The 27348-nt window shown below is 37.2% G+C and overlaps 1 protein-coding gene across 1 annotated transcript in view; it reads right to left on the reverse strand.

Moving 5' to 3' along the window:
• ATP8A2 (ATPase phospholipid transporting 8A2) overlaps positions 1-27348 on the reverse strand; it is a 784050-nt gene that overhangs the window by 530411 nt on the left and 226291 nt on the right. Inside the window, 10 exon segments of the mRNA XM_069080803.1 lie at positions 2934-3009; positions 3770-3814; positions 4756-4844; positions 8044-8121; positions 9511-9638; positions 13505-13670; positions 19428-19539; positions 22067-22194; positions 23010-23079; positions 26294-26367. Coding sequence (XP_068936904.1) covers positions 2934-3009; positions 3770-3814; positions 4756-4844; positions 8044-8121; positions 9511-9638; positions 13505-13670; positions 19428-19539; positions 22067-22194; positions 23010-23079; positions 26294-26367 — 966 coding nt within the window.

Below are 27348 nucleotides of genomic sequence, written 5' to 3' on the forward strand. Positions count from 1 at the left end.
TCTGCAATATTTGATAGTGCTGAGTCTACTCTATTCATTTTTCTGGATATTTTCCCCTGAATTTTCCAAAGAGGACTCTTCTGATTCTACCCCCATGTCTAATCACTCCTTCTCCTGCTCCTTAGTGGGATCATAATTCATATTCTTTCAATTGAGAAGATTAAGCTGATTCTGTATCATTTTTGGTCCTATTTAAAATTACTTAATTTGGGGAGGCTAGGTGGCACAGTTAATAGAGCACTGGCCCTGGAGTCAGGAGGACCTGAGTTCAAATCTGGCCTCAGACATTTAACACACACACATACAAAACTAGCCGTGTGACCTTGGGCAAGTCACTTAACCCCAACTGCCCTACCTCCCCCCTCCAAAAAGAAAAAGAAAAACACTTCTTGAGGGGCAGGTAGGTGGTGCAGTAAATAGAGCACCGGCCCTGGAGTCAGGAGGACCTAAGTTCAAATCCGGCCTCAGACATTTGACACAAAAAACTAGCCATGTGACCTCTGGGCAAGTCACTTAACCCCAACTGCCCTCCAAAACGCAAAAATAATAAAAATAAAAATAAATAACATTACTTAATTTTGTCTAGTAACTAAGTCATAGTTCTTCGTCTCTGAACTTAGTTCAGAAATTCATCTGGCCTGTAATGAGTTAAGTTTGGAAATTCAATTCCCCTGCTAATAACTATTCTATTCTTGCCTCAAGGAAATCTGCTATCCTTGAGGGGTAAGGGTGGATACCAGGGAGTCCGGTCTCTTATCTTTACACCACTGAGCTCTCCTTCAAGGATGTCTGGTTTGCTATCCTAAGAAGTCTAGTCTACTATCTCTAACCTTGCAGGTGGACTTAAGCAATGAACTTTCCTTAGTCACAGGAGGAAAGGAGGAGGTTGCTGCTAGACCTTCATTCCCAACCAGTCATATATTGTTTCCCATGTCTCAGTTGTGTAACCAGTCATAATCCCTCACTCCCGTGATGCTGCCAACCCCATAACCAATTGTATTATTTCCTCATTAATCCTATAGTGGTCTTTCTTTTATGCTTATAAAAGGGATCTGTGCCTCCAATTCAGGATCTCTGCCTAAAATGAGGTAGCTATTCATCTGCTTTATCACCAGGTTCAAACCTTGCTAATAAATTATTATCTTGCTCACAGAGAACATTCCTCAATCTACTTTTTATTGAATTTTACTTGCAACACTCTCATATGGGTCTATCAGAGGGCTCTATTTCGAGGTCTCATCTCTCTCTCTGTACAGTTCATCAGTGATCTCAATAGATCCCACAGGTTCAATTATCTCTGTGTAAATGATTCCTAAATCTGCATACATTCCCTGCATCCCTCTCCTGAGCTCCAGGAACACATTTCGAAGTGACTGCTAGATATCTCCACCTGGTTTTCCCACAGACATCTCAAACTCACTGTGTCCAAAATGAAACTGATTATGTTTTCAACCACACCCAATACTCCTAAACTCACTATTTTTCTTGAGAACATTACCAGTCTTTTAGCCAGGCTCATAAACTAGGGCAATCCATAACTCCTCCTTCCTATTCCCCTCCCCATAGGTAAGGATTTGCCAGGTCTTGTTGATTTTACCTCCTTTATACATCTTATATTCATCTCCTCCTCTCAGTTCTTACATCTACTACCCCAGTTCAGGGTTTTACCATCTCTTCCTTATTAGACACCTGCAATGGGCTTCTAATTGGTTTTCCTGCATCCTATCACTATCCTCTCCATTCTGTACTCCCCAGCGATATTTCTGAAGCACCATGTCACTATCCTGTGCAAGAAGCTCCAGTGACTCCATTTCCTCAAGGATAAAATATTCTTGTAACATTTCAAATGTTGCAGAAGCTGGCTGTAGCCCATACTTCCAGATTAACTGCACGTTTCTCATTCTCATGCACTTTACATTCTAGCCAAACTGGAATGCTTCCTATTTTCTCCAAAAATCCCTATCTCTTTTCCTTTGCATAAGCTATCTTTCCAAGACCAGAATACTCTCCCCTTCAACCTCTTTTTTTCTGATGCCCCAAACTCTATTCAAGGCTCAAATCAAATGCCACCTCCAACAAAAGGCTTTTCCTGATTTCCTGCAGGTTTTTTATCACTAAAAGATTTTGTATTTATTTTGTATAAACTTTTAATTTACTCATCTGTATTCATGTTCCTCTCTCCTTTCAATAGAATATAAACTTCTGAAGGTTTGGGCTTATTTCATTTTTGTCTACAAATACCCCCAATGCCTAGAAGATAGTAGGTGCTTAATAAATATTTGCATGCTTACAGGGGAGCAATACAAAATAAGATCATAAAGATAAGTGTGCAACTAGAATGTGGAAGGCCTTTTATATCAGCATAAGGGTTAAGCATTTTATCCCCAAATCAACAGAAAACCATTCAATTGTTTTTGAGGATAACAAATGTGATCAGATCTATGTATCTGGAAGATAACTTTGGCAAGCCTTTAAATGTTTAAACATTATCTTTATATCCCCAGGACTTAGCACCATCCCTGGCACATAGTAAGGACTTAATAAATACTAGCTGACTGACTAAATATATTACTTTTTCTATACCCCATTCTTCTTGAACATTTTTTAAAACCTAGTTTCAGATGCCTCTCAAATAAGAATTCTTCAGGACCTCTACACATGATAAAAATAGAACATAACTGACATATCTCTGCCCCTACACCAATTACTTCACTGTATAACATTTACATTCAAGGGCATACTACCATATTCAATGTTCCAAGCTGAATATTATTAGCATAAAGTCTCTTGCCCGAGGTGCTGATACATTATAAAATTTCAGGATCCCATCCCATCCCTATGTTTAGGATTCACAAATGTTAAAAAATAAAAAGTACATTCCTTTAGAGATGCACAGCACTGGCAATTAACTTGGCACCAAACCAAAAACTTACATGAGCATTTTCAATGTTCTGTAACAATCTTGGGTCATCGAATATACATGATTCACTAGTGGGAGGAGGCAATTGACTACAGGGAAGAACAGAAAAAAAAACATTTTATGTAATAGAAATATATTCTTATTAGCAGGTACATATTTATGTAAAATCAGAGCTCATAGGTAGAAAGAACCTGAAGGCAACATCTGTCCATCCTTTTGCTACTCAAGAGAACTAAAATTTAAGCTACCAGGTAATACAAGAGTGCAGACAACCATATAAAACATTATTACAGCCCTCAAGGAGGTAATAAGGCAATGCAAATCTGTATTCAAACAACTTGTACATATGTGGAAAAAAGACACAGTCAGAAGAGGGAAATGGGGGCTGTAGAAGCATAAGGAGATTGTTTATCGCATGCATTAAAATCAACTACAGCAAAGGATAAAACACAAGAGAAAGAAAAATAACAAAGATTATGGGAAAGTAAAGGCTACTAACTGGGTTGAAATAAGGGGAAACGTGTAGAACACCTAGCTAGCAAAACCTAAAATGACATTCCCCTCTTTTCCATTTAATGTCTCAATCTCAATCTGAGAAAAAGTATCAATCCATCTATATTTCTCAGTCCACAGCTGGCATTCTTTTATACTGTCACCATTATTTAAGCCATAGTTCTTTGAGTATTATGTCTATATGGAATTCTTAAACTACAACAAAAATATAATCTTATAATTATATTCACAGACACACAAGTGAGGAATAAAAACAGAAGCTACAAAGAATAAATAAATAAATGGATAAATAAATACAACCATGGTAACTTCAAATTAGTTCTAAAAGATACTCACCTGAAGTCTTCTGAGGAGCGTTCTCTTTCCAACTCTGGGAAATGGCTGCCCATTAATGTGGGAGAAAAATGCATATGTCAAAGAGCAGTGTGAGAACAACAATATATTATAACAGAGGTTGAGTTAACAAAGGGTTTATAAATTTGCTGTCTATTGCATTAAACATGTCATAATTATAATAATAGCTAATATATGTATGTATGTGTGTATATATAAATATATATCACATTAAGGTTTGCAAAATGCTTTACAATATCTCATTTGATTCTCAAAACAACCCTGAGAGGTAAGTGCCATTATTATCCCCACTTTACAGATAAGGAAACTGAGGCAGATAGTGATTAAGTGACTTGCCTAAGGTCACATAACTAGCAACTGTCTGAGTCAGGGTTTGAATTCTGGTCTTCCTGTTTCTAGGAAGTCTACAAACTCCTTTAGACTCCTCACTACAAATTTTTTATACACACCACACATACAAACATACATGTACACACACATATATATGAAATAAACCAAAGATTTCTATTATTATTAAAATCATTTTTATTAAAATTTTTATTAAAATTCCATTAAGTGCTAGTTAAACATCCCTAAGAATGTCTCTATATAAATATGTATACTTCACATGCAAAGTGAAAGAATCTATGATTTTGTTAGTTTAGGGAATTCTTTCCACCAATATTGATTCCAACCTATGACTGTAGATAAGACCCAGGGAGTTGCCTCAAGCACAGGGAAATTAAACAACTAGCCCCAGACCATACACTGAGCAACATGGCAACAGTGGGATCTGAATCCAGGCCATCCTGACTCCAAAGTCTACTTTATCCACTACCCCCAAGCTCCCTACCATATAATGAATAAATATATTTCATGAATAACTTTTCTTTTTTCAGAAAAGAAAACAGAATTTCCAGATATCTTTCAAAGCAACTAAAGGTGAGTTTTGTTTTTTAAGCAATGGGACACTGAGATATAACACTAACCCGTAGGTTACTCCTGCAATGCTACATTTCTTGAAGGTCATGATATTGCATGTAAGAGTTCCCGTTTTATCAGAAAATAGATATTTAACCTATAAGGAAAGAGAACAGCAGAACAGTAAGGGAGATCATTATTATGCAAAAGCTACTTAGTAAAATTTACTTCTTCTTGAACAAAGGCTGTCTAAGTTCAAAATCTGAAGCCTGCCACGGGGTAGATGCCTTAGTCTAGACAGGTCAAATGCCCTTAACCTTTTACACATGATCATGACCAACATGAAATTGATTCATATAGTAATGTGCCAACAAGGAACTGAATATCAGTCCTAAAACCATCACAGAAGCGTAAGACTAGCAGACAATTCCATCCATCACCCCTTTGCTCCTGGATGTCTTAACTGGAACATGTTATTCTATATTTTAAACCACAGAGATTCTATAGCCTTCTTCCAGAACTAGTCCTAGTCCCCATCCCCAAACCCAGTCTCTAAAATGTTCTACTATATAACTCTACATGGAATGGATGCTCTTAAAACACTAAGAATTTCCTCTTTTTTAAAGCCACGTTTCAAAAGCAGACAATTCCATGTCCATTTTATTCACAGGTACTCCTCCAATGCTTGGTTCTAAAAACCTGAAAAGCCTACAGAGGTTTCCTGGTCTGGGGCACAGAACAAGGAAAGCAGCTGCTTCTTTGCCAGTGTTTGGTCTAACTAAATAAGGTGAGAAAAAAGGGGTATTACAGGAGTCACCAAGCTGGGGATCACATCAACACAGGACATAATAATAATAATAATAACAACAATGAAGATAATCATAATGATGGCTAGCATTTATATAGCACTAACTATGTGACAGACACTGTGCTAAGCTCTTTACAAATATTATTTCATTTGATTCTCACTATAATTCTGGGAGGTAGGTGCTATTATGATTCCCATTTTACAGATGAAGAAATTGAGGCCAACAGTGGTTAAGACACTTGTCTAAGGTCACATAGCTAGTTAAGTATCTGAGGCTGAATTTGAACTCAGGTCTTCCCAACTCCATGCCTAGCACTCTATCCCCTGTGCTCTCTAGCAGTATAATGGATAATGAGGAGACATGATATTTTTAAGAGCTATTTAAATTATTTTTGATTTAAAAATGATTTAAATTTAAAAATCAAAATTCACAATTTTGACGTGAAATATTTTTGTAATAGCAATGAGATAGGCAGAAAGGTTAATATTGCACTGGGAAATCTGAAGATTTTACCCATGACTCTTATGACATAAAAATATACAGTCATGCTCAGTACTACAGACACTAAGGTTGGAGAGGGAAAATGTGGAGGCGCCATTTCCCAATGTGAAAAGCAGAAGGCTCCAGGACTGCTCAATGAAGGGCTTCCACAGTATCACCCCTCTGAACTCCTATACTCACTACAATGCAGCAATCAGCATTTATTAAGTACCTACAATGTGTCACACACCATGCTGGGCGCTAGGGATACATGGGACAAGTAAAAAGGGCAGCTTTTCTGACTGGCTCCAGAGTCAAAGGAACTGGATTCAAATTCCACCCTGATCTCACTACCATCTGTGTGATCTTGGGTAAGTTCTTCAACCTCCCCAGCCATTGATTTATTCATCTCTAAAATGAGGGGATTAGATTGGGTGACCTCTGAAAGCCCTTCCAATTCCGCCCCTAGGCATGCGGAGGGCAACAAGGCCACCAAAAGTGACTGTGGGATAATTACAAAGCATAAGCATATGGCTCCAAAGGAGACATATGAGGAAACACCCCAGCTGAGTCTTTGGAAGATGTGGGAGGTCTATGGGTGGGACACACTGCAGCATTTATTGAAAAATTTAGGCGATTTTTTTCTTTTTTTTTCTTTAAAATACACTGTTATATGTGATTGCACTTGGGGAGGGGAGAAGAGAATGATACTAGGAGGGAAATGTGTGTGTGTCTATGTGTGCGTATATATATAATGTATATGTGTGTATATATGTATAATCTGTGTATATATATGTTTGTATGTATAAATGTCAACAGGTTATATCCAAAATTGCTGTGTGTATATATATGTATATATATACACACACATGCGCACATACACACACACATATAGGATAGGGTCAGAATAGGATAGGGTCAGAAAGGAAGAAGACAGAGTAGTACTATAAGAAACATAAGGAGGGAAAGATAACTTTTAGCTTGGGGTGGCGGAAATCAAAGATTTCATGGAGAAGTGACATGAAGCAGGCCCTCACCAAACACACATCAAAGACTGAGTATAGCACAAGGACCGGTGACAGTCTGAACAAATACACTGGGGCCAAAGAAGGCAGGCTAAGTCTGATTTGACTGGAATGACCATGAAGTAGATTTGGATAAAGTATGGCTGGAAATGGAGTCTAGTAAGCAACTACACTACTTTAAATATCAGGCTAAGGAGGTTGTATTATATCTTATCAACAATTGGGGGGAAAAAAAACCTGAACATTCTGGAATGAGAGGGGGAAATATAGTCAGACTCATCCATGAAAAAAAAATTATTAAAAGGAGATGACAAAAGTTTAGGTTATTATAATATTGCAAAAATGAGATGATCAGCAAAGACTACTCAAATTTATATAGTAGGGGCAGCTAGGTAGCGCAGTGAATAGAGCACTGGCCCTGGAGCCAGGAGGACCTGAGTTCAAATGTGGCCTCACACACTTAACACTTACTAGCCAAGTGACCTTGGGCAAGTCGCTTAACCCCAATTGCCCTCCAAAAAGCAGCAACAACAACAAAAATTTATATAGTAGCTTGAGGTTTAACAATGAGCTTTCTTCAGAACAACCCTGTGAAGTGGGCAGGGCAAATGCTATACTATCCCCACTTTATAGATAGGGAAACTGAGGTTTAGAACTCAAACATAGGTCTTAAAACTAACTCCAGGGTTCCTTCAACTAGACCACACTGCACCTCAATGAGAGACACAGTGGATTAGAAATCCTCATCCACATGCCTACAGGATGTGGTTTTTAATCTCATTTGTGCTGATCAATATGCTCACACTTATACATATCAGGGTCTATACCTCTGCCTTAACATGGATAGAGTTTAGAGTAAAGGTCCATCTTCTAATGTAATTGTTTTTATAGTGCTGCATTCTAGCTCCTGCTGGCATCCAGAGGAATCATCTTCTGTAAATTTGGTCCTTGCTCTTTGCTTAAATTTTCCCTTTTGTCTTCCTTTTTTTGGTTCTCCTTAATTACCCATATTCCTCCTGTCATTCTAAAAGAAAGTTCTTACCTGCCCAAGCTCTTCATTAAGGTTCGATGTCCGGGCCATTGCAGGGGTGTCGTTTTCCATATAATACATATCCAGGTCCTGAAAGAAATGCAAGGACAGGGAACAAGTCAAGAAGTGCCAAAGTGGGGAAGAGCTCACCATTCCTTTAGGAAGCCTATATCCACGACATGACTGATACACTGGTGTGACTGCCACAGGGAAGGGGGTAAGAGTCCTCATACCAGGGGGGGAAATGGCCAACTTACTGTACTTGTGCTTGAACATTAAACATGGCACCAAGGTCTCAATGTCATAACATGTCCCTCTTATAGGTACTCAGCTAAAAATGAACTAAAGAATTTTAGTTTAGAAGGTATAATTTAACAAAAACACTACCTTCAAGTTTAATACATCAGATCTTCTCTCAGTTCAATTACCCCTCATGGCATCCTGTTTCTACAGCTAAAAGGAACCCTAAAAATCAAGTCCAACCCTGATTTTACATTTCATTATATTTTTAAAAGCAGAGGCATAGAGAGTGTAAGTGATTTCCTGAGGGCTAAGTGTCTGGGGCATTATTTGAATTTAGGTCTTCCTGACTCCAAATCCAGCATTTCATCTACTTCCAGTTTTCCATCACAGTCAAACTTCCAGAAGGACCACAGTCGATTTTTTTTATAGAGTTGGCTAAAAGATAATCTTTTTTTCAGTTGCAAAACTCAGGATAGTATTCTACTAAAGTACAGAGATGGTTACTATAAACCTCTGTAGCCCAAAACAGAATATAAAATGAACACCAAAACAATCATCTGAGAAAACATGCCCCAAGCTCTGAATCAATTCCATTACTGCTATGTAAAATTCTCTTCTCAGATGCCTCTCCCTACTCCTCTGCAGAGGTAGGAGGTCTATGGGGTTCAAATACTGCATATATTATTAAACTTCTTTAATGCAATGATAAGTTTTGCTGAATTTTTTTCATTTACTCCTCTTATTTTTCTTTAAAAAGATGTTTTTGTTTTATGTGATAGCTCTCTGGGAGGGTGTTGGAAGAAATTTAGGTAATGTAAAGACAAAATATGCCAATTAAATTTATTTTTTAATCCCTTCTCAAATCTTTAAATCTCTTCTGCGGTTCTACTGGATACTCTGTCCTTTTCTATACATACTGATTTCTCAGTGTCTTACTAATGCTTTGACATCTGCAACCCATGCATATATACCTGATATTCTTCACTTGGCAAGAGGAACCTCTTTATAGAATGATACTAGGTTAATAAAAGATAAACACTTCATAACCACTGAAAAACAAACTTGCTTAGGACTTACACCCCAAAATACTATTTGCTAAGATGGCTCCAGACATTTTTTATGACCCAGATAATTTCTAAAATTCTTAATGTGACAGTAAAAATAGGATGGCAGATTGACACATCATGCTCCTGTAGCTGAAAAAACATCTGAATCATTTATGCTTTGAATACTTACCCAGTTTATAAAAAGGGCCTGAATAAATTTTACAACTTCAAGGGTGACCAGAAGACTAATTGGAATGAGATTGTTATACAAGATGATAAATGTCAACAGGTTATATCCAAAATTGCTGGAAATTCCCTCTGTGAAAGAAAGCCAATAAGAGAAAACCATGTTTTGAGTTAAAGTTTCTGTTCAGTTTCATATGTTGTCACATTATCTTAATGCATCATTTGCGAATCATTTTTCTAGGAGGAAAAATTATAACACATAAGCTCTGTTTAAAAATAATATGCAAAAATACAAAGACATTAACATTAAGAGTAAAAATTCAATCTTGCATTTTCCTCATATCACAGACAACTAGAGAACTTTCATACATTAACACATTAAGGACACATGATTCTGTCCAATGGGAAGTCACAAACCATCTATAATTTATCATTTATAGGGTTACATGATACACAGCAACTCATCTTTGGTCATACAACTAGTAAACATCAAAGGCAGGATTTAAACACAGGTCTTCCTCACTCCAAGGCTAGTACTCTGTCCACTATGTCATATAGCATTTAGCATTAATGATTAACATTTATGCTGATGGTGATATCCAAAATGCAAAAATTAAGCCTATTCACAATTCCTTAGTAAGATTAAAATTCAAAGGGGCAGCCAGGTGGCACAGTGAGTAAGAGTGCCAGCCCCAGAGTCGGGAGACCTGGGATTGGTTCCGGCCTCAGATACTTAACGCTCACACAAAAATGACTGGCCATGTAACCTTGAGCAAGTTACTTAACCCCAATTGCTTCAAAAAAAAAAAGATTAAAATTCGAAAGCTAGATTGAAAGGTCTGAAATATACTTTGTATAAAGTAGGATCTTATTGACAAAGACATTCTGAAATAACAAGAATGCAACCCACCCTCACTAAAATATATTTCAAAACACTGAAGCAGGATTCCAATGACCTTATATAAGAGGACTGAGTTAAGAAAACAACTGATATGACACTTCAAGTCATCCTGATCCAAAAAACGAGTTCTCTATCCACTATTCAATTCTGCCTCTCTACAGAGATTTTGATATACAGATTAATCACAGATTCTCAAATGTTGGAAGGGACCAGACAGGTCATCAAGTTGAAGCCAAATATGAGCAAGTATTCCTTCTATGGCATCACTGAAAAACAATCACTAGCCTCTACGTGAAGACATCCATGGATATGCTACTCCTTATCTCCAAGGAAAACCATTTCTCTTTCAATAAGCTATAATTGTTGGGAAGTTTTTCCTTGCATCATGCTGAAATCCTTCTATGGCTTTCACCCACTGGTCTTTGTTCAGCTCTCTTATTTCTAAGCAGTGTAAGTGTAATCCCTCTTCTAAATAACCACTGAACACCAATATAGTATCTCTGCTAAATCTTCTTTTGTTCAGAATAAATAAAATAAAGTTCCCATTTTCATTATTCAACTCCCATAAGAAATGGCTTTGAGTTCCCTCAACATCCCTGTCACTGGTTCTGTCAATCTACTCTAGTTTGTCAACGTCTTTCCTAAACTGCACCTCTCGGGGTTTAAACACAATATTCCAAACAGACTATGTAAAATAATGAATACCTCTTCATTTTGGACACTGTTATTCTATTAAATATAAAAGAGGACTTTGCACTTATAGATAATGCTTTATAGTGCTTTAACCTACATTATCTCCTTAGAACAGCAGTTCTTGATGTGGGAACAATGAAAGATCTTTTTTTTTTTGGAAACTGTATTTGAATAAAATTGGTTTCTTTTATAATCTTATGTATTTTATTCTATGCATTTAAAAACATTATTCTGAGAAGGTTCCATTGGTTTCACAATACTGCTCAAGGCGTCCAGGCTTCAAAATGAAGTTTAGAACTCCTGTCTTAGAACAATCCTGTGAGGTAAGCAGGTCAGGTATTACTGTCCCCAATTTGCAAGTGGGGAAACAGAGGCTTGGAGAGCATCATATAGGACACCACCAAGGCTCACATTCCTTTTTCTGACTCCAAACACCAGCAGCCTTTCCCACTGTGCCAGGGAGTACATGATCTGTTCTTTAAATTCAGATCAGGATTCTTGGCTCTGTGAAGCTAAATAGAAAAGCAAAGGGAATATGGGTTGAGAGGGGCACTGGAGAAGTGATGTGAGGTTGAAAGTGAGCAGAAAATGGAAAAGTGATAACTGATTCAATAATGCCACTTAAGTCAGTTTTCTTTATGAAAACCAACAATCAAGAGGGGCTAGGTGAATCAAATGACGAGCCTAAAGAGCAGAAAAAGAATTCACATTAATGTAACCCTCTACACTTTAGTGGGCTATCTCTCCAAGTTGCCATAACTGAAAAACTCATAATTTTAGAGCCAACTTGATGAAGTGCCTCTTAAAACTTAATGAGGCTAGTCTTTCCATGAGAAATGTAATGACAATAACAACGGTAACAATAATAAGCATTTACATATAGTGTTTTAAGATTTAAGAAACATTTTAATGAAACATTTTTGCCTCACGAGAACCCTGGGAGGCAGGTGCTATTATTTTCCCCATTTTATAGTTGAGGAAACTAAGGCAGAGAGGATAAGTGACTTTTCCAAGCTCACATAGCTTGTAAGTCCTAAGGCTAGGTTTGAACTCTAGTCTTCCCAACTCTAGTTATAGTGCTCTAATCACTGTACCACCTGGCTACCTCAGAAGAATTTAGTGGAGAAAACCCAAACTTGTGTTGGAGAGAGTAAAGGGAGTGGGGAGGAATAAACAGTAACAAGTACCTCCTCCTCCAACCTATCATTTTCTGGCACAATGAATCCTTTCCTACATTTCCTACTCCCATTAATTTAATTTTTAAAAAATTCTATTGACAGAACAGAAAGAATAGTAATTTAAAAGGACAAAGTACCAAGAACTGAAGTTTAAGGCAAGTTGATGAAAAATGGGAATTTGGAGCTTTACTGTTTTCTGTCAGAGCAATTGCAGCCCTCACCATAAAGATAACATCTCTGTTAATAAGACAGAGTGCATTAAGTGGGACAGCAGAGGACAGTTCTTCCACAGTAAATCATGCAGCTACTAGAAAGAAATAGTCCAAACAATTTCATTGCCATTTATTTTTTTTCCCAAGGCCTGTATCCCAAGATAGTGTCAATGCTATACATTACCCAGAATCTAACACATTTTACAGCTAAGTACATATGTATAAACAGAACCACTAAAAGAATCTACAGAGTGACTTTTCTATACATTTATTCCTCTTTTAAACTAGAATGGTCTTTTCTTTTTAGCCACATCAAATTATACAAAGGATACCATTTTATTTTTGGTTTTGTTTTACATAATGGTTTTGCAATTTTAAATATAGACTGACGACCTAAAATCAAGACTAGAGAAGCAATGGAGTTTAAGAAACCAGATTATGACAATCTGAAATCTTGGATTCTGATTCAAACTGCAACCAATGTCCTCCTGAAACTTGGGTCCTTCCCTTGGAAATGGCAACCTAACAAGTGTACCCTTGAGAGCTGTTTGAATAGTTTGAGTTCCTCAGATGAAAGGATGGAGACAAGCATAAAGAACATTTTAACAGTTTACCCTGCAAACAACAGTACTGTACAAAAGAAAGCCAGTTTTTAATCCAAGAGTTTCTCTTAAAATTTTTTTTAATTGACAGGACATTAATCTGACTATTCAACAACGTCATCTTTATCACCTTTTGATCTTGCTCTTTCATCCTTCCCCTGGAATGTGAGCAAGCTATGTCATTGCCAAAGAGAGAATGCTAACAGGAAAACAAGTCCCCAGGAAAACTTTTAAAACTTGTGTATCTTGTTTCTAAAAGTGCTAAACTCCCATTTTCAAACATTTACTGGCTAGAGATATTTCCCTTATTTAATGGAAGAAAGTTAATAGCCAAAACAAGCCCTTCAACTCACTGAAAACAGTTATGAGTTTAAAAAAATAGTGTTTCTCTGCCCTGTTCTCTGAAACTTACCTATTTCGCTAAAATACCAGCTTGTGTTTTCATGGGTTCGGTTCCACAGCAATGCACCCACAGAACTCACCAGGGCCATGACCAGTAGAATGCAGAACAAAACCAGAATTTGCACATTGGTCACTTTCTCAACATTGGATCTCTTGAGAGGTGCTTTAGTTGAATTCTAAACAATAGCACAAAAAGTCAGTGTTCACATAGCATACAAGTATGGTGGGAGAGGGGAGCAATTCCTGAATAAAAGGCTATCTTTAGATTGTAAGCTCCTTGAGGGGAGGGATATCTTTTGCCTCCTTTTGTATTTTCAGCACTTCGCATAGTGACTAGAAGGTGTTTAATAAATGTTTACTAAATTGAACTGGGTATTATGAAATTTTTTGACTTAGTAATCAGTTTCACTGATCCTCAACCTAATGTTGTCTTTCCTACCATTATTTCAGACCTGAAGGTCACTCTCTGACCACCTTTTGGTCAGGATATATGCCCTCCCCCACCAGATTCCAACCCTACTTTTCAATGTTAAATTTTGTGATACAAAGAGTCATCTTGGAAACACAAAACCAATTCCTGAAAGATGTTAGATTGAATCTAAAAGATATTATGGGCTGACTATGTACAAAGGAATATCAGAGGCTTTGTTTTTCCCCCTACAACAAATACTTCAAGTGCCTTCCTCTACTGAATCTAAGGGGGACAATAGCTTATGTTCCCTGCATCTTCCTTCCCCGCAGGCCCTCCCCTCCACAATGCTAATCTAAGTGGAAGAAAAGACATAAACATAACACAGTCAACAGATGTGAAGCTGTATGTGATTATGTGACCAAATGAATGAGACAACAAGTACTCAAGAGTGCAATATGGGCAGGGACGAAGAAGCTCTTACACAAGAGGGGGGCGCTTGGGTTCAGTCAAGAATGATGAGCATAAAATCTAATAAGCAGAAGCAAGAGACAAAACAACAGTATGAAGAAAGGATTAGAACTTTAAAAAAGCATGGGCAGGTTGTGAATACTGAAGATAAGAGATTTGCTAAAAAAAAAAAAACCTTTTACTAACTGATATGCTAGAAGGCAGACTGAAGGTAAACTGAAGACAGATTGAAGATAGATTGGAGGAGCTCTGAGTGCCAGTTACAAGTTACACATATACATTATATGTTTATGGGTGCATACGTGTGCACACACAAAAGCATTCTGGGGCTTCAAAATCTTACAAAGATGGTTTGAATTGGGTGGGTGCATATCAGCTCTTTCTTTTGTTATTATACTCTTATCTGCCTTAATTGTTCCAGTGGAAGAGACAAATCTAAGAGCCTTGAAAAAATAAAAAAGATAGTCATCAAAAATGAAAATCATCTAGGATGAGAATGAAGGGGAACTCATTTGCAAATAGCATGAGATCTGCTTATACCCTACAGCCACAAGATGTGTATCTGAGCTCAGTTGGTGGAACCATAAATATGGCTCTTTGTATTTGGATTGTTCAAGTGCCAAGATGACAATCCCCTCTGGAATTAAAAGTCCTTGCAATGAATGTACACTATAGCCACATTTCCCTTTGTCTAGAGACTCTTTTCACATTTCATTTCCCTAAAAGTGTAGCCTCTCAAACCCTGGCATTTACCTTATATTTAGAAAGAAAAAAAAAAGGCCCCAGAGACAAGAAAAGGAAATTCATTAGATGAAGTAGATCTGTGATTAATCCATCCCTCCCTCCTAACCTCTACTCTATAGTATTGCACATCCACATCTGGTCTCACAGCAGTATCCCTCACACAAGGGCTCCATTTTTTTTTTAAACAAATGCTGTAAATTTGACAGTCCATGACTGCCTTATCAAAATTTTAATAAACACTCAGTGAATGGATAGGCAGGAAAAATAAATATACTTTGGCAATGAGCTCATTTCCATGATCCCATTAATTTATTGACTTTTGATCTTTTCCAGTGGTTGGATTCTTTCCAGTTAACAGGGTTATGCAAAGCTTTCTTTCACCTGGGCTGCTGGAAAAAAATCCACCTAAGAATACTGTAGTAATTACTCTCCCTCCCCCCCCAAAAAAAACCCTCTGGTTTTAATAATATCTGCATTTTATGGAAACAAAAACTCTGGAGTCTATCAGCAATATCAAGGAATGAGCTTTAAATGTGAAATTCCCATCAGCATTATAGAAACTGCTATAAAGCTCTTTACAAAAAGAAAAAACTATACTTTCTATGTAACTGAGTTCTAATTTTAGGTAAGTCTTCCAAAGAAAGGAGGTTAAATATTCTATGTCCACAGAACTAGATGAAATTTACAGAATCTGTAGAGTTATAAGAATGAAGGTCCATCAGACATTATAAAGAATTTAGGAGATTGCTTTAAGAAAAAATAATCTCATTAACTCAGTCTATCTATTATTTCAATTAAAAGAAAGTTCAGCCTAAAGGAAAAGTCTAGGCTTAACATGCCACAAGAGAAGTTCTAGGGGGGCAGTGAGCCAGCAATATAAAAGCAAAAAGAATAAAAAATAAGCACTCCAAAGCAGTCATATTTCCGCTCAGTGGTCAAGTAGCACAAGTACTTACTATAAATATTATTTCATAAACAGGATGGCCTTTAGTTAAGTTCGATCCTTTATCTGTCTTTAGTGAACTCTATTTTTGTCTTTTTTGCCCTTAAGATGCAGAGAATTCTGCATGCACATGTTTTGGGTATTTTCAACTACTATAGTTTGAAACCATGAAAATAAGCAAAGGCCTTGTAAAAAGCTATACAAATAAAGCCCAAAACAATACATGATAAAGTGCATATCCTTTATTATTGAACTACGTACAATCTGGCAGATAAATAGATTAGATTAAATGTGAAACACTTAAATTAGGTTTTCTTTTCCATCTGTTGCTATAGAAGTGTAAGCTGTAACCTATAAAATTACCTACATTTTGCTGCATCAGTGGCTTTTTTTTATAGCATGAAACTTTGCACAATTATTGGAGGTAGAAGAGCATATAGAATATAGCAAATATTGCTCTGGCTCATGCAGTTTTCAATGGCTGAAACAAATTCTTTATAATCTCCTCCAAAAGGGGAAAGGACCCAAATCTGAGCTATTGAGCTACAACCTAAGGGGATGATTGGTTCTCCCACCTAAGGGCAAGCAAAGGTACCCAATAAACACTTGTCCTAGGCTATGCCTGTAATTTCAAATGGACCAACAAAGAATTTCCAGAGTAGAGATGTCAAGCAAGTAGTCCTTGGGAGGCATGCTAGCCACAACACTCTCCAGTGTGGCCTGAACCAGATTAAAACATATTTGGGAAACATTTTACAAGTTAAATAAAAATACAATAAAACACAGATCATGTTAATAAATGGTTTCCTAGGTCAGTATATGACCCACAGGGATCCTTACCTATAGTTTCCATTTCTATTTGAGTTTGACACTACTCAACTAGAACATCACCACAAGAAGGGATCTGTTTAAAACTAAAGATCTATTTTGGTTTGGGAGCCAGAAAGTCAGGGAGGCAAGTTGGCATTGGGACCTAGGCACAAAGAGGCCTCTGGGTCTGGGTCACAGAATCCAAAGTTCTTGCGTAATATAAGTAGAAAAGATAATTTAAACACCACTATCTAAGCCAGCCAGGAAAGACCAGATCAGAGAATGGTGTTTCAGGTTGACTAACCACGATACAGCACAATGATAATGAGAAACTTTCTGAGGACCAGAACACAGAGAAAGGGGAAATCCAAGAACAGATGGCTTTGAGGGTTCAGGGAGAGAAAACCCTCTCCCTAGGAATTAATGGAAGGAGACTTTCCCAAAACATGGTAGTCAGGTATCAGAATGAAGAATCTGGAAAATGACTAAGCTGGACAGTGTCTTTTAACTCACACCACAGACTAAGATTTTACCCTAAGAACCCTTGTTACTCATAGAAACAGACCTCATGCGTGTGTGTGGGGGGGGGGAGTAGGTACACGTTGGCTCATAATGACATATAGTTAGTCTTTCAAAACACCTAATCATTGGTGGCCTCTTAGTATGGAACAGAGGGAAAAAAATGGAAGCAAAGAAAACCTACAGTCTTCTTCAAAAGCCTGCATTGGCAGACAACCCAGGAAATTGAAAGAAAACAGTAGTGGCCAAATCCCATAAGATGTTGATGGAATGCACATATGAAAGGTGAGAAGACCTCATAAGGCTCCTAAATGTGTTGGAGGTGGTTCAGGATCTAGGATCCTTTAGGGAACAGCTACATAGTTCTATAATACAAAAACTCCAAGATGAAAATATTTAGGGAACACCATAAATATAATCAGTTGCTACTTAGTTTGACAGTGGTTCAGCTTCAATTCAGAAGAATGATCAGGTGATAATCATGAATATGAAACTTTAAACCTGGCTGTCCTACCCAAAGTCCATTCAATCAGTCATCAATCAACAAGCATTTATTGAGTGCCTAATATGGGGGAAAAAAACCAAAATAGTGAAGGCAGAATGAGACCAAAATTATGGCTTATCACCCTTCCATTCTAACTGGCTGAGTGCTCCAGGATTAACATTCAACATTAGCTACAAAAAGCATTCAAGAAAGATGAAGTCAAAATATTCATGGTCTTCTGGAAAACACAAAGTGATCCCTCAGGACCTAAGAGACTGGTACAGCACTGTGAAACAAGTGTTTGATTTGAAGTCAAATGGCCTAGATTCAAATTCTGCGTGAGCTTAGACAATCTACTACACCTCTCTGGACCTCAGTTTCCTCATCTATAAAAGGTGAGGATTGCTCAAGGTGACAATCAAAGTCTCTTCTAGCTCTCAATCTATCATCCTTTATGTATAAACAACCTACTCTGATCCTGTCAATTGAAATAATGTGTAATAGGTACAGAATGACTGGTACTTTTATTTCCATAACATTAAGACTACTGAGCAAAATGTAACTTTATTTTGAAATTGGTATGAATTCTTCAAATGTAATTTTTAAAAAGGACAGAAATATCTTCAGTTATTCCCTCTAACAGAAGTCTCTCTCCAGGGCAAGAGGGCCTTCAAGTACTCTCAAAAGGGGGAAGCTCTGAAGAACAGCATAAAGCACTGATTCAACCAGAATTTGCAAAGTCCCTGGCAGAGGGGAACCATGAATGTCTAGGCACACAAAAAAAATAAGGCCAATATAAGTTAGACAGACTAAAGAGTTTGCTCAGGGAAGGTTCCTGATGTTTTCTTTTTGACATATGTAATGAAAGCAGCTCACTAGAAAATAATTAAAATGTCCTTCAAAACATGAATTTGTTCTAAAACTCAAATAGGTGAGGGTGGGAAATGACAAAAAGGGAATTGATATCAATCACTAACCCCCAAAGCTCAGAACCTGTAGGGCAATTATATTTTATGTGAGATCCTTCCCCCCCAATCTTTTTTTTAAGCAATTGGAGTTAAGTAACTTGCTCAAGGTTACATGGCCAGTTATTTCTGGGTGTGGTGCTAAGTATCTAAGCCCAGATTCGATCCCAGGTCATCCCAACTCTGGGGCCAGTGCTCTTACTCACTGCACCACCTGGCCACCCCTAAGCAATTGGGGTTAAGTAACTTGCTCAAGGTTAGACGGCCAGGTGTTTCTGGGTGGGTGCTAAGTGTCTGACCCTGGATTCAATCCCAGGTCATCCCGACTCTGGGGCTGGTGCTCTTACTTGCTGTGCTACCTGGCCGCCCCCCCCCCACTCTTTTTTTTTTAACAGAAAAAGACCAAAGAGAAAGAATTTTGCCTACCCACAAAAGAAGGATGGAAAGGTTAATGTAAGGTAGCTAAATAGGGTTGGAATCTCAGGCATGATCTAGATCCTATACTTGTCTCTTCCCCTCATGGACAGACAGAGAGAAAAAGGAAACAATGATGAAGAATAGCATCATGATGGCACAGAAAGGCTTTACCTGCATGAGCTTGGTGTCGTGTCCAGTGTATACAACTATGCCAAAGACCCACTGAGTATTTCTAAGCTGGGCACCTCTTAGTAAGATCTGGTCAGGCCCAACTGAAACTGAACTAAAAATAAGAAAAAATAAAATTTATATTTAATGATATATTGGCAAAGGTTTTTTTCCACTGTTTTCACAATATGATGGCATATACTTTCTCCTTGAACCAATACACATCAATATTTTTTTAGTCCAGTTTAACCATTTCATAGAAAAAAACAAAAGTTCACTTTAAGATGGCTTTTTGCCAAGATTGCTTATTCTTAAGACAGTGTAAAAATAAAGTTTTGGTTTTTTTTTAAATCATCAACTTTCCCTATAGTGACGGTGAATTCTTACGAATCTATGAGGTTGGGAAGGAAGGTTGTTTCTTAGTAGAGGCTGTGCTGGAATCCATGCTAAAAGTGTCACTGCTAAGTCAATAAGACCTTTTTTGTTCACTTGGTAATCACTTTTCATTTCAGAAAATGTATAATAACATTGCAAAGGTGACATAGGAGCCACATAACAACTTCATTCCCAATTTATCTTTTTAAAAGAGCTGTGGTCTACAGCAAGTCAGGGGACCCAAAAGAAGACAACTTCAGCCCCTCAGGTTAATGTTAGTGTTGTTTCTCCCAACTGCCTCCTTTACAGCACCAGCTCAGCTGAACAATCTAAAAGGCGGTGCCATAGAAGCCTAAAGCAGCAGATACATGAACAGGCAAGGCAGAGGAGAGAAGACAGGAGCACCAGACACCAAACACCATCCTGAAACAAATTATGGAAATGCCGCCAAAATACAACAATGAAAACACAATGCAGACAACAGGTACTAAAAGGAAAAACAAATTGTTTCCCATTCCTTAATCTAAAATTTTACTGCCAATAAACAAAACGTTGCTTTGAAAAAGGAATTCTGTCAATGTCAACTAGCCACTTCACTCACCATCTAATTTGTTCCCATATCCCTTCAAAACCATAATTTTCCAAGAATACCATTTCTATATCCCAGTTCTTTTCTCTACTAAGCTTCCTACAATGAGTAGTTCCTAATTAACTTCTGCCACTATACAAAACAGCCACAGTAACTTCTTCTTCTTTGGTATTAAAGTTAACATTTTACTTAATTTTCAAAGATTTATTTATCCTGTTCATTTAAAAGCTAGTACTTACTACATAGGAAATAATGTATAACCAAGTATAAAGCCCTTGTATGTATCAACTAGACTCAAAATACACTAGTACTTTCTAAGATGGCTGGTCAACAGAACCCATTCTCCACCATCCAACCTCCCCTCTTCCAAACCTCCCTATTACCGTCAAGGGTACCACCATCCTCCCCATCACCTAGGCTCACATCCTCATTGTCACCTTGTCTTTTCACTTGTACTCACTCCACACAACCAATCTGCCAAGTTTTTTCTGTTCTATCTTCATGATATCTCTACTCCTATTTTTAAAATAATCACACTCATATGAATTTTGTATACATGCCCTTCTATCTACTCAATACAGCTACCATCTTGGTGTATACCCTCATCACCTTACACCTGGTACTTCAAAAGTCTTCTGCTCTGTCTCCCTGTCCCAAGTCTCTCCTCAATCCAGGTCAACCCCCATTCAGCTTTTAAAGTGTTTTTGCTAAAGCTTAGGTTTGATTATGTCACTTCTCTCACCCCCTCTACTCTAATAAACTCCAGTGACTCCCTATTACCTATAAGATTATCAAATATGAAATCCTCTTTTTGGCTTTTAAAATCTTTCCCAACCTGGCCCCTTCCTATCTTTCAACTCTTTTTACACTTCACTCCCCTCCACACACTCTATAATCCATCACCACTGGTTTCCTTCTGGCTTCTTCAGACAGCTCTCTCCCTCTGTGCTGATGCCTTGCTTTGCAGTAGCTTCCCATCCCCTGTCCCCCCCAAGCCGGCCCCATCTCCAATGCTTTCCTTCTTCATCTCCAGTTCCTGGTTGCCCTGACTTTCTTTAAGACTCAGCTCAAATATCACTTTTCTCAGGATCCCTCCCACTGTTCTACCTTCTCTCTAAGATTATCTTTCATTGATATTGTACATGTCTTCTATGTACAATATTCCAGTCTCCCTCATTTGCAAGTAAGCTCCTTGAGAACAAGCTGTGCTTTTGCCTTTCTTTGTATAACCAGCACTTAGCATCATGCCTGAAATACAGTAAGCATTTAGTAAATGCTTGTTGACCAACTAAGTAAAATGACAAAAGATTGGGTTTGTTTTTTCTGACCCTATTATTTTGGGGAGGAAGGGCACAAGTTATTTTTCTAAAGGCAAGTCAGAGTTTTAAACCTACACATAAAAATTAGCATATTCCCTGTCAAGAAGAATTCCCTCAAAATATGTTAAAAGTGGTAGTGATTCTACCCTATTTAGAATCATCCTATAATAATATTTTACCAAATAATATTGTACTGAACAAATTTTTAAATTTTATAGTTCTTTTTGATTAGGAGGTTTAGAGACAAAAGCCATCTGTAACAATTATGCTAACCAAAATAATTTTTTGCCACCTGCTCTGAAGATCCAGGATTACCAACATGCATCAGGGGAAAAACTCTTGAGGAAGAAAAGTGATACCTGTTACCATCTAAATACAAGTTTCCAGTGAAGTCATAAAGGTGCCGGTTAGGACCTTCACATTCTATTCTTCCAGATACTTTTATCAACTGTTCCCTTGAAGTCAGGTTAGCTGTCTGAGCCAAACTCTAGAAATCAGAACCAAAAAGATAATTCAAAAGTCAATAAATCTAGCAAAGCAGAACATCTCTAATTCACATTAAAAAGATCAACAAGCAAAAACATAAGCATACGATTTTTAGCACCTTTTTACATACAGAAATAAACATACACACTCATATTTCTGTTATAGAATGGGTAAATTTTGCTACTATCTTTTTAAACTGTATGCATATTTCATTTTCTAAAAATGGAAATTACAGAAATTTGTAATCTCTTCTACAATCTTCTTCCCTATTCTTTGTATATTCAGAAGAGTATGACTAGGAATACCTTTGGAAAAAAAAAACACAGAAAATCCTCTATTTCATAACCCCAATCCTCTCTTTAGAACCACAGACTAACACAACAGAGGAGATGAGGCCCCTTGGGGCCCATTATCTCCATCCTGTGGCTCTGCTCACTGATTTTCTGTATTGCCAAAACTTCCAGACAACTTCTCAGACAAGGATCCAGGAAGAGCACTCGGAAAAGGGTCTATGCTATCCTTGTTTGAAAAAAACAGAGAAAGAGAACTGCTGACTTACACTTAATAGTATAATTATTTATGAGGTGTTTTTTTGTTCTCCCCTTTAGCAGCTATGGTGAATGTCTTAACCCAACTATATTCTCACCCAATTCCCTACGTTACCTAAAGCATATATTTTTCAAAATGTCTGACTAGGTTTAGCATACAGTCTGGAAGGTTCTCTAACATACATTTGAAAGGTAAATGGTTTACCTGCATATTGGATCTGAACATGTAGACTCAAAAAAAATACAAAAACTAAAAAGGTGACTTTACCTGCCGAATTTTGAGATTGGTCTCCCCATCCAGATTAGATGTTTCAACATAGCACATTGCCTGAGGTTCACTAAAAAAGCAAAGTAAAGAAAATCAATATTAAATAAATCTCTCCATATAATCTATATACTCTTCCAAGACTATAACTGACTAATGTATCTATATGGAAGTACTCATATGTAAATTTTCTTCACACTTGATATCTACCAACATTCAAGAGTTACTATCATACTATAAAATATCCCCTGTCAAACCATTTTAATTTGCAGCCCACAAAAAAAATATATTTAATTTTAAGAAACTCAAAACAAAGTCTTTTTTTCTAACAATTTATTTCTCAGAGTAGCTACTCTCCACTTCACATCTTTGCAGGCACAGAGCCAAAAAGTTACTCCAAACTGGGTCAGTCCACCATCACAATAAACACTATTAACATTTTTTTCTACTATGATACTTCTTTCCCCATTTTAATCTATAAGACCTTAAAATCTTACTTTTCTCCTTGATTCCTAGGCCCAAAGATAAGACACTATAGCGTACAAACACATGAGTAACCCATATTCAAAAAAGAATAAATATTTAGTAGTAATAGCAATATTTATTAGACTTATGGTCTACATAATTAGGGGCAGCTGTGAATGCTAACTCTACACTTTTACAGAGATCTTCTCTTCGACAAGACAATGGGAGACCAATGCTGATGCTGTGTGCTCCTTTTTGAATAACCTGTCTCCAGGAAAGAATTAATATTGACAGAGAGGGGAGGAGGGCTTAATCATAAGGTATAAGCTAAAAAAAAAACCAAAGAAACTGAGGAGCCATTGTTCACAATCTAGAAAGACCAGACAAAACCCACAAATTCTCTACTATTCAACAATAGAGTCATATCTTCCTCCTGTTTTTTTTAACTTTATTCTTGAGGTTTTCTTATTCCACAGTTTCTTTCAAAAGAATACAAACACTGTTCTTTTCATCATTCACAACTCAAGTTTACTTCCAAAAAAAAGCTCTTCCTAAGTTCCTCCTCTTTTTTATTTGTTAAAAGGCCATTTTACAACATTGAGACATCATCTTCTCTAAACAGAGACAACATAACTCATTTCCTGAAGTCACTAGACTCAGTTACAAACCTCAATCTTTTACTCTGATAAAGACACTTGAGAAATCTCCCTACAGGATGCAGGCATTGGCCTCCAATGATTTCAAAGAGTCACAAAAATGTGCTTACAGGGGCCTAGTGTTTAAGATATCTCCATGTTCTGATAGGAAAATACTTTAGAACTTGTCACTCAACACAGTAACCATTCTGCATGGTACTGGACAAGACCATATCACCATCACTGTACTATGGATTAGTGCTGATTTTACTTTCAAAGTGTTTTTATACTTATTTCCTAATTTTGTCCTCAAAATTACTTGTGAGATGCATAAGGCCAATTTTGTTGTTATTTTAGAGATGAGGAAACTAAGGTACAAAGAGACCAAAGTGATCTATCTAGGACCACATTTCTTAAGGTTGTTGACATCTTTTCAAATAGAGTGGTGGCTCCATTCAGAGAAAGAACTACAGAGTCTGAATGCAGATTGAAGCAAACTACTTGATCTCTCTCTTTTGTTTTGTTTCGTTTCTTCTTTCTCATTGTTCACTCCATTGTTTATAATCCTTCTTTCCAACTTGACTAATGTTTAATGTGAAGGTATTTGTAGATCCTATATTTAATTGCAAGAGGCCATGGGGAGGGAGGGGGGAGGAAAAGGAGGAGGAGAAAATTTGAAATTCAAGGGATTGTGGAACTGAATGTTGTAAATTAAAAATAAATAAATAATTTTTTTTATAAAGAAGAAGAAAAATAGAGTAGTGGCTCTCAATATTTTTTTGCTATGTCTCTGAGTTATGACTGAATTATAAAAGATTTTCAACCTAAAAGGGAATATAACTGGTATCTATTATTATTTTAATGTAATCATTCTTATATGAATTTTATTATCACAATACAAAAATAGCTCTCTTAACCATCAGGCTATATGTAGAGTAATGCATATGCCATATGCCCTAGATATCCCCTTGTATTTCCCCCAAACCAGGAAACAGCTACTTCTTCAAAATTATCACTGGTAGGAGATGCCCTCACCCTCACCCCTTCATACTGTTGTGGTTGGCTGGAGAAGGGATTAGTCTTGAAGCTATCCTATAACCATCCCCATTCCAGGAGACTGGAGAACACATTTTTCCTAGCCCTTCTATAGATTCTTGGAAATCCTTAATTGGGTCAATACAATTCAACAAATACTTACTGTATACTCACTCATAATGGGGATGAACAGTTCTCATTGACTCTTCACTAGCAAGAAGGGTAGAGGCTAAGGCATCCCCTGGGACACTTTGGGAGGGTAAAAAGCATATGGTGCATTTCTCTTGCTTAATGATGGAATCCTATCTCCATGAAACTGAGTCTAAATTCCAGACTGGACTTAGGATGAAACTGACTTGGATTAGGGTATTTAACCATATTGTTCTACTCACTAGATCCAATGAGTTAGGTCCTAGTCCTACTAGTGAGTAAAGTTTAGAGCACTCTGAAGAATACATTTATGTTTTTTTTTTCCTGAAGAAAGATTTAAATCTTGTTTGTCGATAGCTAAATCTTTGTTTAAGTCAAGGGTAACAAGTATAGAGGAACAAAGGGGTGAACAGTCAAAGCTGTTCTCATGCTGGCAAAGGCTTGGGTCTACAGAGAGATATAGGGTAGCAATGACCCAAAATTTTCAGTACCTCAGATTATCTGGGCACATAAAGAGAGATCCTTTTGCCTGGAGTAAAATCAACGCCCCGCCTTCCCCCCCCCCTCCCCCCAGCCCCAAACACAATGAAGTTAGCTCCAATTCCTGCATTCTTTCACAAGTGGGACAGGAAGAGAACTACATCCTGAAGGTCCTGGCTTTGTCGCTAACCTGCTGTATAACTTTAAGCAAATCAACTTCACCTCTCTCCATGATTCAGTTTCTTCATCTATTAAACAAGAATACTAACCTGTATTCCATCCAAAACAGTTAAAACTATGCAAATTAAGGAAATAAGATAACACAACAGAGATGAACCAAAAGCAAAGATAAGGAAAGAACAAAAACATGTGGTAGAGCTATGAGACCCAGGTATAAGTGGGGTGAAAGAAAAGTCACAAAATGAGGACAAAGGAAAGTGTGGGTAGCATTATGCATTTAAGTTTAACTTTCAAGATCTCCTGAAATTTTAATTCAGTATAAAAGTGTCAATTCACACTGACCTGGAAGAGATAAGGATCAAGTCTGCTGGAAGATATTGCCCATTGGTGACCTTCACAACATCTCCAACAGCCACCTGTTTAATGAGGAATACAGATGTAACAGTATGAAAATAGGAAAAACAAAAAGAGATTAATTGTATCAACTAATCACATAAAAACATCTCCAAAAAGCTTTTGAAGATGTGCCAAAGATAAGACTTTCAGATAGAGGCATTTCAATGTTCCCAAGCAGGGCCCCTTACCTCCTGCAGAGATAAGCTTTTATGGATGCTTAGCCAAAATTTTGATATCAAGGCAAATGTTACCTACAGTCATTTTGTAAAACCAGGTTTAAAAGCGCATTACAACATGAGAGGGCAACCAGATGCACTGAGAAAATTATACAAGGGCAAATGACCAAGTGATGCCACAGTGAAACTTCGTTATAATATATTAACGACCCCACCAGATGACACTGGCCAACTTTTGAGTATATTTGTACACGGCCAAGAAGCAAATCTGTTAGAACTGAGTAACCAAAAGCTCTGTAGTATCTAACATCATAGTCTGCTCAAAATGTTTCAGTCTTCTACACGACACATTTTTTTAATGTGGGGGGGGGTGAGGGAGACATTCCGTAAAATTCCAAGTTGTTCTTATAGAGATGCAAATGGAGGAGGGGGTAGATATTTTTAATATTTTGCAGTTCTTACATCTTGATGTAATAAGTTGTCTGCTATAAAATTCATGTTTAAATGTGTTTTAAAGGTATATTTATTTAAAAGCTATAAAATTATTTCAAGCATCCTCCATAATTTTTTTCCTTTTGAAAGGAAGGTAAGCATCACACTTTAAAATTTTTGGTATGAAGAAAAAGGATTCACAGACTGTGCAAACTTCATTCCCTGCTACCTGGAGGTCAGGTTACAAAGAGACACTAGGCACCGTATTGTCCCACTTTAGTAATAATCCTAACCAAAAAAAATTATTCTAAACCTTCAAACTAGTTGCCAAGAGACTTTCTCCAAACCTCTTAAGATGACGAATAACAGAATCTTTTTAGACTTAGTCCTGCC

Source organism: Petaurus breviceps, unplaced genomic scaffold, assembly GCF_028583685.1.
Source record: "Petaurus breviceps papuanus isolate PSGF00001 unplaced genomic scaffold, PetGlider_PUasm1.0 91133, whole genome shotgun sequence".
Classification (NCBI taxonomy): Eukaryota; Metazoa; Chordata; class Mammalia; order Diprotodontia; family Petauridae; genus Petaurus; species Petaurus breviceps.